At 40.6% G+C, this 12,457-nt stretch overlaps 1 protein-coding gene across 2 annotated transcripts in view; it reads right to left on the reverse strand.

Annotated features, from left to right (window-relative positions):
- Nucleotides 1–6,410: 6,410 nt before the first annotated feature.
- trip4 (thyroid hormone receptor interactor 4) overlaps nucleotides 6,411–12,457 on the reverse strand; it is a 38,128-nt gene continuing 32,081 nt past the window's right edge. For both annotated transcript variants that reach the window (XM_088641732.1, XM_088641731.1), the window contains exon 13: nucleotides 6,411–6,828. In XM_088641732.1, the coding sequence (XP_088497858.1) occupies nucleotides 6,761–6,828 (68 nt within the window). In that variant the 3' untranslated portion in view covers nucleotides 6,411–6,760. The remainder of the gene's footprint in view (nucleotides 6,829–12,457) is intronic.

A 12,457-nucleotide genomic window follows, 5' to 3' on the forward strand; every position in this document is an offset into this window, starting at 1 on the left:
GTCAGAGATTTGCCTCAGGGGGAATCTCTCCTCCCCAGTGCATTAGCAAAACAACACATTGAATGTCTTGTCGCATATGCAACAGTTTGGATTCCCTATCGAAATGGCATGACTGGAACTGTGTATCCTCTCCCTTCCCTAATTGCCTGTCAAATGGCCTCTGTGAAGAAGCATTCTCTTATGCACAAATTGATTAATGTACTCTAGGCCCCAGGTCTCCTGTCTGTCCTCACTGGCTGCACTGGAATGTGCAGGTTGGATTTCCTGCTGTCACTTAGTTTGGGTTCAGGGCTGGTGGTTTTGATTACATATAACAAGACAATTAGGCTGAGCCCATTAGGTGGGAAAAGGTAATTGGTGAGAAAGAGGTGGGAGGACGACCTCTGAACCTCAGTCTTCGTTGCTGAAGTGCAAGTTGAAGTGGTAACAAATTGGGACACTTAAAACGCAGGAGAAATATCTGCTAACAAAGTGCCCGAGCCCTCTCGATTTATACACTTAATTCTACTACAGTGCAAGACCTACAGCTTCCTCAGTGAGTCTGGCCGCCTCGCCAATTATTAAGAAAGGAAAGAACGAAGAAAAAGGGCAAACATGACCTATAGAGAGCCGTGTATGTCATGATGTTCGTCGTGCGACAGCAGCGATAACCCTTCTTGTTTACTTGTATTAAATACGGTGCTTTAAGGGATTTTCTAGGTCGGTTGCCCAGCAACAGGGATAAGATAATGTTGCCAGTTGATATGACAGGAAGAATCATCTCACTAACGTACAAAGACAGCAGGTACAGCGATGCCTAGGAAGGCTGAATTAATGGGATCATCTTCACACAGAAAAAGAGGCACCCAGGCAAAACATTTTATCTTCACGGTGTCTCCCATGTATGTGTGCTGGGCAGCACATGCGTTCAAAAGGAAGAGGGCGGTACCAGCGGTTTCTAAAAAGGCAGGGAAAGGGGGAGGGGGCATTCAGCAAGGGAACAAAGATCAGTGTCCATTTGCTCTTGAAGTCAGATGCTTCAAACTGTGCTGTCTGTCAAACACATGGAGCGTAACCTAAATTAACAAGCTGTGTCAGTAACATACATTTCCCTTACTTACAATTGTAAATCACTCATTATGGATGTCAATGCTATGAGGTTGATTCATGGGAGTAATATCTCTGAAGCGCATAACGTGCACACAAGTGACACATTTTGCCTTTGGGTGGAACAGAACCGCATACAGCATATAAATAATTTATTTATTAAAGGAATAGTTTATATCACTTGCATATTGGTGTTATTTAATTGTTCACTGATTGTAAGAGTTATTGGAACCAAATATAGGAGTATCCAGGCTCCTGTAATAACTATGCAAAACATTGACTATAAAGAAAAATAAGAATAATGAAAAGGCCTAAATAATTGAAAATAACTATGATGTATTAAATATACTTTTTTATTAAAATGCATTGCAAAACAGGGAATGTAGATGGTATAAAATGTGCATTTGAAGATAAAACTCATGTTCTGATTTGGCTTCTGTTTTATATATATATCAATTTATACCTGTCAGCACATTTAGAAGTAATATATATATATACTGTATATACAGACCTGTTTCCAGGCATGTACCTTTCTTTAGTGTTCACACAATGCAGTGATTAAGCACTGGACCTAACAAAGCATCCATGAAAACACATTTGATTTTGAAGAAGCTCCTTTGCTTGAGTATCAATGGCAGCAAAAAAACTGTTCCACAGAGCCAGTCAATAGTTCTGCAACAAAAAGTCGCATGAAGCTGTCTTTGGGGGCTTGTTCAGTGAGTTGCGATCAGACATACAGTAATTACAGGTGGTGCTGTCAGCTGTCCAGGTACATCAGCACAGGTGGCTAATGGCTTCTGAAACCACACAGCATGCATCACAGGCAGAGACCCTCATTTGTTACGGCACTGTAAAATTAATTACCCACTCTTTGTCTCCCCCAGTCCAAACTTCGACTATAATGAGAAAAAATAACCACCTAAATTGCACGTTCATTCTCATTTTGAAAAATGCCTGTTTTTTTTAAAGAAGTCTTGTCATCTGAGGTGTACTGAATATAATCTGACTGCAGAGATCAGATGATAGCATACCCACTACATTACTGGTGAATCGTAGTCATTCGATTTGGGACATCAGGTGAAATAAGATCAAAACTTTAGATCAAAAGAAAAACAAAGAAGACCTTAAATAATTTGGGAAAAAGGCAGAGGAAAAGGACATATGAACAGATTTACCTCAACAGGGCAAAACCTCACCTGTTCATTTAGATTTGTTATTTTCCAGAATCAGATTGATTCTTAAACTACAGAGGAATTGTAGCACATTAGCAAATGGGTCATAATTTTACAAACCTGCATCCTTTATCACAGATTATCACAAACTAGTGATAGCAAAACCACTTATGGCTTCTTATGGATTAAAGTATTGGTTTGGAGAATTGAGAGATGCAATGAGCACAGAATAGGTAATAAAGTGGTAATAGAAGAATTTCTGGTTACTACAAGTTGTATCCTATGACTCCCAGTTATTTCTGCAATGATCACCACCTGCTATTCCAACTATTCTTGCACAAAGTGGTTCTGGTATGTTTCTCTAGCTTGCTGGCAAGAGCAATGGGCTTCAGAGTGTTGTGCAGCACCGATTTGCTTTGCCCATACTGCTTGTGCACCACCATTCCTAACCTTTGAGAGGCCGTTTCTGGTGGATTAGTCACATTGTCTGCAAGTTACAGCACGGACCATAGATGGACCAGGGCACAGCTGAATGATGAGTGAGAAATGCAGCGAGAGAAAAAGGCACAGCACATGAAGTACTCCTTCAGAAAACAAAACAAAACCCTTGAAGAATGATACTCCAGATACTGTAGGCCTTCTCTTCCCTGTGAGCTGCAAAAAACCTCACACCAGCTGCCAGAGCATTCTTCACATAGAGAAATGCTGCTGGATTTTCACAGTAAACCCTCAGCCTAAGAGAGCCAGACGTTCAAAAGTTCACTTACTTCAGTTGCTCTGTGTACCATCACAAACCTTATGACCAGCGTGCATGCCATCCTAGGTTACACTCTGAATCTGCCATTTAGCAAGTGTAGGTTACCGAGTAGTGCAGGCAGGGTTACTCATTAAACTGGCACTGGAATAATGAAGACGTAGCTTAAAGTGGATGGCAAATTTACCTTTGTAACAATCCTTTAATACATTAAACTTTCAGCATGTATACTACAAGAAGTCTTAGACATCTTTGATGCAACCAGTGAGTCGCAATATGTAGGCAACAAATTTAACTTGATCGCAACAACTCATTATTAATTGCTGTAGAAGCTAATCCATCACATTTACCAAACAAATGTAAATGACTCATTGCCAGGTGCTCCTCATCAGTAAAATCATTAGTTCCATCCTACTAAACTTTGAAGCCAAAGGGATACTTTTTATGATGCAGGATAAATTGTTAAAACCGCCACAAATTCAGCAAAAGAAGAGAATTATGCTTCTGTATAAAGAACACACTGAGTAAAATGAGTAATTACAGTAAATGCAGAAAGTCTTTTGGACATGGGCATGTGCTCTGCTGAACATCCCAATGCAGAAAATGGGAATGTCAAACACAAAAATAAAATTCAGAAAAAGTTTGAAATAGTAGACGTGTTGAGCTATTTCAATACAATATATTACTGTGTTGTTTCTGTAAAAGTAGGGCACTACAGCATATCATAGCAGCCTGGGAGTCTAGAGTAATGGATTGAATATTTTTGCTGGTAGTGCTTAGCCTGAGTGAAATATAGACAAAAATATAGACAATAATCTCACCCCTTGAGATTAAGCACTTCTTAAAGAATGCAAAACACCTTTCCGATGTCCTTAACATGCCTTGTGTTCTTAAACTTTGTTATGTTCTTATCACACAAATGGTAACAGTAGCGTAGATCGAACTGCCCAATTTGTGTGCTTCCATTAGCCACGCTGCGGAAGCTCATACCCTGGCTTTTTACAGAAGGGTCTGGATGAGATCCTTGGATTACTCCGATACTATGAACCAAACAAGACAGACAGCCCAAAGAGCCTCCTCTTGTTTGTGGTCTTCATTATATCGTTATGTTCTTAAAATGCATCATTTAAGCAGGGACAGACGAAGAAGAAGCTGGGGTACTTTGTGATTCGTTTTTACAACAAATTAATTTTGAATACAATTTTTTTTTTACTTCTGTTCATCTCTGCTGCCCTTCATCACGGAAGTAACTTAAAATAAAATTGGTTAAGAACAGGGATCATCTTTGTGTTTCTCAGGCGTGAGAAGCAGAAATCTTTGTTTCAGTTCAGCCTTTTTTTTGTGTTATCATTTAGGCCTTAAAGATATGGATCGTGTTCAAACCACATATATTCCTCAGCTCTACAAAGTTTGGCCAACGTTGTCCGTATGGTATTGTACTTTAAATCCGCCATTTACTGGAATCAGTTAAAAGGCAGTGTTGAGGCTGGGGTTGGGGGCACCAGTAAAATCTGGCTTGGCAGAAGCAGTCTGCCATACTCTCCTGGCACTCCATGAAAGTTTCTATTAATACCATGTGAATGAAGACAGACACTGGTTTCAGGAAACCAACCACAGCGTTGACGTTTGTAACCACACTGGATGAATCAACCAGTAACTGCTGCTGCACTTCATTGTTCAGGGCTTTGAAACAGTAACGTTTTCCTTTATTTAGCTCTGCGGTCAAAGTGGATCTGCCTCAGTCTGGCAGTTCTGCCCTCCCAGCCCTTGGCTTGTAACAATCATTTTTTTCCTCATAAAATTCAAGCCCCTCTTTTCATCCCCACCCCATCCTCCATTTAGACTCCTTGTGAAGCACAAAAGCAAAACAGAAGGGCTTTGCCACCACATCCTCGAAGTGAGAGTGGCTAAAGGCCAGAGATCGCAGCCAGACGATTTCAGATCTGCACAGTAACTGCAGGTGTGCTCATTTGCATCCTTTCTCATTCAGCGAGACTGTTTGCTCTGATGAGTAGCAGCAAATGGAGGTGCTATCTTGTCAAAACTTAAATTAAATTATTTTGTTTAAGCTCTGGTTCTTCACCGATACTCCCTATAATTGATCAAATGTTTCTTGTCACTTTAATACAAATAGTCCACACACATAATAGAACACTGGCACATTGGCACATAACCTATGAGGGTTATTAATACTAGTGGGGATTAGAAACTAGCTGGTGGATTTCTGCAATTCTATCATTTTGTAAGAGGGAAATAAATGGTAAACAAGCTGAAACTGGAGAAGCCACTTCAGTCAGGTCACAACTAGCACTGTCAGGTGTCCTGTGAAGTCTCAGAAGAAGGCAGACATTTTATTTGACTAGATGTTAGATTTACGTAACTTGTGTAGTTTGGCTCAAAACCAGATGTAGCCTGTGTCAACTACATAATACTAAATTGTTTCTAATAATAGTGCTTTGATTTCTAGGCCAGGCCATCACAAGTGCTTCAATTGAATTAAGAGAGTGTAAAATAACTGTGCATAAACAAGAGAGCAGCAGCTAAATAAGCTACTTTTTGAGACAAAAATGCAACTTGACATAAAAAAGTATGTTGACTCACAGAGAATCCAGACGTTGTTTCCTATTCATTAAGGTGGAAAATTAAACTATTCCTGAAAATTCCCCCTGGAAACCACTTTGCCGAACTGAAAGACACATTGTGGAGATCTCCAACATGTAAGCTAAGGTCTAGGTTTGAACCTCCTTGTTTGGGATGAGGGCACGGAGCACATTTGCTTTGACTGATCTAAGACTCAGAAAAGACTGCGCTTCTGCTTGACCACTGATGAAGGATACACTCAGCCATGCAGTTGCTTTAAAAACCAGCTGCAGCACATGGACTGCTTTGACAGACTTTAAAACTATATTAAGACTTATGAATAATTTCAGGACTATATAATAAATTATAGTATTTGCACCATAGCTCTTTGTCTCTAAGGCCTTTGTGGGGTGATTCAACTTGTCAGTATTTAGGAAAAAGTTCTAAAATGTTGAGGTCCATTACAAATGTGGGTCCTTACATACTGTTTTGAGTTCATTTCAAGGACTGGGTCCTGCCTTCGGACTCGTTTCTTCTGCTTCTGCTTTCAGTTTTTAAGCAGCCTGCATCTGAAAGAGGCCACTCGATCATGGGAAGTCTAGAAAGACACCAGATTGAGTGGCCTGTTTTTGACAGGCTTCTTTGTGACTAAAACAATACAGAAAGAAGAACAATCGGATGAATAGGTTATGGGTGTTGTCCATTCTGCAAAATCTAGCATTCTCTCGCAACACAACGTCACACAGTATTACAGAAATGGTAGAGAACCAATTAAATGAAAAGCAGAACAACAAAGAAACATGCACCTACAGTAAGAATTGGATTTTCATTTGGTGTTTATTTTTTGTGCAACGCAGCAGCGTTTCCCTAGTGAGATTATTATCACCTGTGAGTGATAGCCCGACATCAGTTTCGTCTTTTAACTTCACTTGTGCACATATTATTTAAAACACTACACGAATGAGGTTTTGCATTTAAATTTGTCATGTCAATTTAATTGTGTCCTATTCAGGTTGCTTTTTATGCATGTGCAACTGTAACTGTATGCATTTGTTTTCAAGCGTCCCACAGCCTGTGTGGATGGGTCCACGTTCTTTTCTCAGCTCCAGCTGGTGGACTCACACTCACACATATACACCCTCGAGAAGCAGATGATCTCTGTGATTAATCAATAGGCTGATTTCTGATGCATTAACCCCTTCTTGGCTGCTTGGTGATACTGACTGTCCAGCTTCCCTGCGGGAGGGAGAGAAAGAGAGAGAAAAAAAATCCATCAAAACAGAACCTCTGTGACCTCTATGCTGCTCAAGGTCTGGTGATTACAGAGGCTGCACAGCAAGATGCAGCCAGAGCTGCTGCACTGACAGGTCATGCTGATGAAGAAGTGCTGATGAAGAGAAAAAGAGCCTGCAAGGCTGTTTATTTTGCAGCTGCAAAAGACAGGGACTTACCACTTAATAACCTGATGCAGGTGTAACATCGAGCTACTTCTCTAGGCTGCTTTCACAAATCATGTAGTGTGTGGAGCCAAGAAATAACAGGATAGAGGTATTCAGTCCCTGTTATGCTGCCTGAGACACAGAAAATACACCGTTTCTTTCCTTATTTAGCTGCTTTTTCCTATGTGCTTCATAAAGTGGTGTCACTGGAGAGAATAAAAAATGTGTGTGCCATTGGGACCTCCTCTCTACCCTAGTGGAGATGTGAAATATACAATTTATTAAAAACTTTTCTGGATTTGATTCAGCTGGATGAAATCAATTCCAAACAGTTCCAAACATCCGGTGTTTTGAAGCACAAAAAGATGTCTGATTGCTTTCCCCTGTGTGTTTTGTGGATAGGTTTATTCTTCTGCAACCACATCACATTCTCATTTCCTTCCAGCTGACGAAGTTGTACATTATCGCAGACGACGAATCTGTTCTACGAAGCCATTAAATAATGAAATCAATGTCCTCAAACACTTCATAAAGTGGTCAATTGGAGGTGAAGCACAGAGGTCTGCCTGAGGTTGGACGCGGTTTCCGAGGCAACAAAGACCCAGCTCTTAAAGAAACCTGTCAGAAACACTTGGTCCGGTAACAAAAGCAATTGAAATAATACTTCTGAATGCCAGGGAAGTGATTACTACAAAACAACCAAGCCAGCAGACAACAATGGATCTCTTCCACTTATTGGTATTTTTTTAAAAGCCTACAATTTTGTTGAGACTCATATTAACCATGGCTATGTTTAGCAACTTCCAAGCTGTGCTAATGGCTAACGGCAACTTATTTGCTTCGGGGAAAAAAGAGAAACAGACATGAAAATTCGTCTCCTCACAACGAAAAATCCAGAGAAGAAACAAAGGGATTTTTATCGACTAATCTCTTTAGTTTAAAAAAAGACAAGTGTATTTCCTCAAAAGATTTCCCATCCAAACATGTATCCTCCTCTACTGTATATAGTTAACTTTCAGCTACAGGCACCACAGCAATGGCTGAAACAGGGCCACTCACTTATCACTGCTTGAGAATTACAAAGGCTGCTTGTGCTAATGTTCACAACATCCCTTCTCCATTCCCTGTGGGAAGAAAAAGTAATCAGCATGGCGCAAATCAAATGTGACCAAAAACAGCTTGTTCGTAATCAGGAACCCAACAGAATTAGCTGAAGGGGCATGAAAAAAGTTTCAGAAAGGCACAGATCATAAAGCAGTGGCCAAAATTCTCAGTTCGATTCAGTTCACCTACGCTTGCTCTCCACATTTAGTCTCCAAGGATCGGCTTTTCACCTCACAAGTTTTGTTATTGCCATCCAGCTGTAACATTAGTTTCATGTGATTCCATAAAGAGAGCTACAAAGAATCAGAGCAGTGTGAAATAAGCCTGGGGCTGCATTTCTCAATCACTTCAATTATAGAAACCAGTTCAGTGCTCTCCAACGAAACGTAATTTACTGCATGTAGAAACCTGTAAATACAAACACATTTTGCAATTTTTAATCCGTTTGTCCCAGAGCCAAACTGTGTACTAATCCAAAATAGTACTATTCCGACCCGCAACACGATAACTGAATGGTTTAGACATGTTATGGAACCTGCTAATTAATTCAGGGAGCTCATGACAGTTAATTCAGTAACCTACTGCTGGAGGTTAACGTTCATCTTCGAATACAACCTAAAGGCCACTGGATGAAAGTGGACAAAATTAAAATCAATATATAACAGACTGATTAGGCAAGAGAGATTTTCTGATGGGAGTGGAAGAAGCCTTTAAGGGTAGCAATTTTGTTTTTGTGTAAAATCATTCTGCATTAAAAATGCTTCTTTAAAGAAAAGGAAATATTTTAATCCCTTTGAGGGCTTTTTTGGAACAGTGACAGTTATAATGATATGTGGGATATTATCAAAAGTATTTTTTTTATGGCATGTTACAGGATACACCCAAAATAACCAGTTTAGGATTACCGACTAACACATCAAAGCACTCACTCTGGGGTAAAGAATTAAGTGGGAAAAGAAAACATTTTTTTTAATAAAGGTACACGGCCCGAGCCTTGGTTGAGCCGAGTTCATGGAAAGGACCACAGGATCTAATGTTGACAAGCAGTTCTTCGGGACAATGACAGGCTGAAGCCCGACTGCCCAAAGTCATGACCCCTCCTTCCTCAGTGTGAGGAACACCGCTCAGCTCCCTGCCAGCTCGACCCCCTTGCTTCTCACAGCTCACACTTCAATTCACCACCAAAGGTGCCGACTCGGGATCGAGCTGTCGGCCACAGAGGACCAGTCTGAAAACCAAAGCTGGCTTAGTGATCAGAGGCGCTGGGTCAGACGTCTTCAGGCCACAGGCAGGCCAGCTCTCTCTTTTCACAGCTATCACAATGCTGGGCAGGGGGAGACGCAGCCAGCCTGTTGTTTGCCTTTCTGCGCTGGGGGACTGAACCATCTACAAGGGGGATGTGTGAACTCAAATCTCCGTTAGCATTTTCAACAGCAGCTTTGGCAGCAGTGTTCTACTTCCCCTGGCCAAAAGCTTTGAAAAGAAGGCGGCAAATCAGCTATCACTCAGATACAACACTCTGGTGTGTTTTGTCACCCAGTGGTGATTCAATCTAAGTGGCTCACAACCGATACATTTGATCATCCTACCACATGGGATACGATCAAGATTAAAAAAGCATGAAAAGTAACCCACTTGTATTAAACACACATTTGCCCACAATAACAGCATCACCCAGCACTCTCTTCTCATTGGTTCCTAGCTCCAACACAAGTGTAATTTCTTGCTGCCACATCAGAGAAGAAATCTCAGTTTCTTATTAAAAAAAATATATTCTCAAATGAAATCTTGATTATGTTAAAATAAATTCAAACATTTCTGTAATTATCAGACCAGGCTAGAAAGCTGCATATCTTAATGATGAACATGTATTGGCTTACAAATAGCTGAACTAAATTACAAATCACATTGCACTTTGAGTGGTTTGCCCAGTTTGGAAGCAGAGATCCACAAATTAAGAGCTCTGATCTTCAGAAGACAAAACTGTGTGTGCATATACAGTAGGTAAACATTTAGTATAGTTATACAATTACAGTGACAGATTAGGTTTAGATGATGTGTAATGCACAGTATACAAACACAGGCTATGCTTTACAAATTTACTTTATGCTGAAAGGAGGGGGGAGAGTAATAAATGTAATCTCTTTGTAATGGGGATTGTTTCTGCTGTAGAAAAAAAAACAGTTTGAAAACCATCTGGCTAAGATCTTTTTGAGGGTTGGGGGATGAGGGGGGGAGGTGTATGTCGCTTAGCAAACACATGAATTAGGCTCAGCTCCTGAAGTGCTGACTCAGAGGAATTCAGCTCGGCTGGAGTGGAGTGGAGTGGCAACTTTTTCAGAGCTCAAACATCGATCTTTCAGGATAATTTTCCATTGATTTTTGGTTTGTTTAGGGCTGCAGCCCAGCGCAGTTTATTACACACATCAACAGTAGAATGTCAACCTAGCAGCGTTCATGGGCTTTAATAGACTGGCTGGCAGGCTGCTGTCACCACCCCTTCCTCCCTTCCATCCACCACCTACTCTCCTTTAAATGATCTCTTCACATTTCAAAATCCAGGCAGAGTGAAGCCTGCTTAATACCCCCTGAAGCGAAGGAGGCTGATATTGGCCGACTACTCCCGTTTTCAATTAGTTTTGAAATAAGTAACCTCCAAATCTGTTGACGGAGCAGAGCTAGCGATGTGATAAGTGTTATGAAGAGGGGACAGTGAACAATTTAAAATAAAATGCAACCATTCCAGGTGGCACTGTTTTAGCAGGGTACAACAACCTGAGAACAGCTCCTTACATAAATTCAGAAATCTGTGTACATTTTCCTTTCACTCTGTTTTAAAAGGGTTTTTCTGCTGACTCTGAAAATCAATGGTGCTGAAGCAGTGGACAGAGCAGGGGCTCATTTGTTGTCGGAGGATAATGTGTGCTAGGAAAGGCCATAGGGAGAGACACGTAAAACTTCAGGTAATGTCTGACTCACTAGTAAGTAAATTACATCAGATTGACTGGATAGCCAGCTGTGGTTTGGAAGGTAATGTAAAAGACACACAGCCTTCACTGAAACACACTCATGCACACACAGACAGAGATATACACATGCACACACAGACAGAATGCTTATCATTTCCGCATGGCCGAGTTCAAACTATATCTTCAGACAACAATAACGCAGTGTAATCGGTTAACATGCACTCTCACATAGCATGCACTGAAGCAATCATGACATGAAAGACACTGCATGGCTCAGGAACTGAGACTAATATGCAGAACAAGAAGACACAAAAGCAGCTTCACTCCTAACCCAATCATTGAAGTTTAGTTACTGACAAGGTGAAAAACATATCCAGCCTGGTGTGCTGAATGCAATTAAACTTTATAAGACTCTAAATATAAAATATAAGAATGAAAAGATAATCTTAATGTAATTGCAAATATGTAGAACTCAAGGTTGCTGTGAGCAGCATGGCATAGGACCACAGCTCACATGCATCAGAAAAAATGATGAGAGAAGGCCATTTAGCTCATTTTGCTTTTCTAATTATCAGTGGTTTAATAGTCCAAGAAATCCATCAAGACTCTTCTAAAGCATTTCAACATTAAGTATTTGGTTCACACATTCCACAATCTCTATGTAAAGAAAGCACCTCCTGTTCTCAGTTTAGTTGCACTTAATCTCCACTGAAATCCCTCTGGCCCTGGTGTCAGGAGATGGATTTAAGCTGCCAGCCGTCTGTCCCTTAGAAAAGTGAACACCATAATAAACAATCCCCAAATCTTTTTGCAGCAAGCTTGCAAGAGGAAGACATCAGAAAGTGGAAGCTCAAATGAGAACAAACTGAGTAGTCACTACCCATAACACTGTGTGACATTAACCAATTCCACCTGCCACACGAAGCTGCAGTCCAGCTGATTTCTCATCACAATATCACACAGAACACTGGGTACAGCCTTTCCTTAGCCATGCTGTGAGTTAACGTCAGACTACCACAGACTACACGTGGAAGTGGGCAAAAAATTTAACAGGCACTGGGGGCGATGTTAATGATATGAACAGCAGCAGGATCCTTCAGGTTCTGTTAAATAAACCCCATCAGAGTTTCCTCTGTGAGGCAATTAATCATCCCCTTACTAAAACCGCTTAGCAAAACGTTATGCAGTGAAAAGAAATTCCCATTGGAGCAGGTAGACAGATTTACAGTATTATCTCTCTCTCTACACAGCTTTGCTAGCATTTTGACTGAGCAACATTCTAGTCTCTAATGAAGAAAAAATAAAAATGACAGGAACTGTCCAGTCATTGCATTATGAAGCATGAACCTATTA

The sequence above is a fragment of the Lepisosteus platostomus genome, chromosome 7 (genome assembly GCF_059453375.1).
Source record: "Lepisosteus platostomus isolate fLepPlt1 chromosome 7, fLepPlt1.hap1, whole genome shotgun sequence".
Lineage (NCBI taxonomy): Eukaryota > Metazoa > Chordata > Actinopteri > Semionotiformes > Lepisosteidae > Lepisosteus > Lepisosteus platostomus.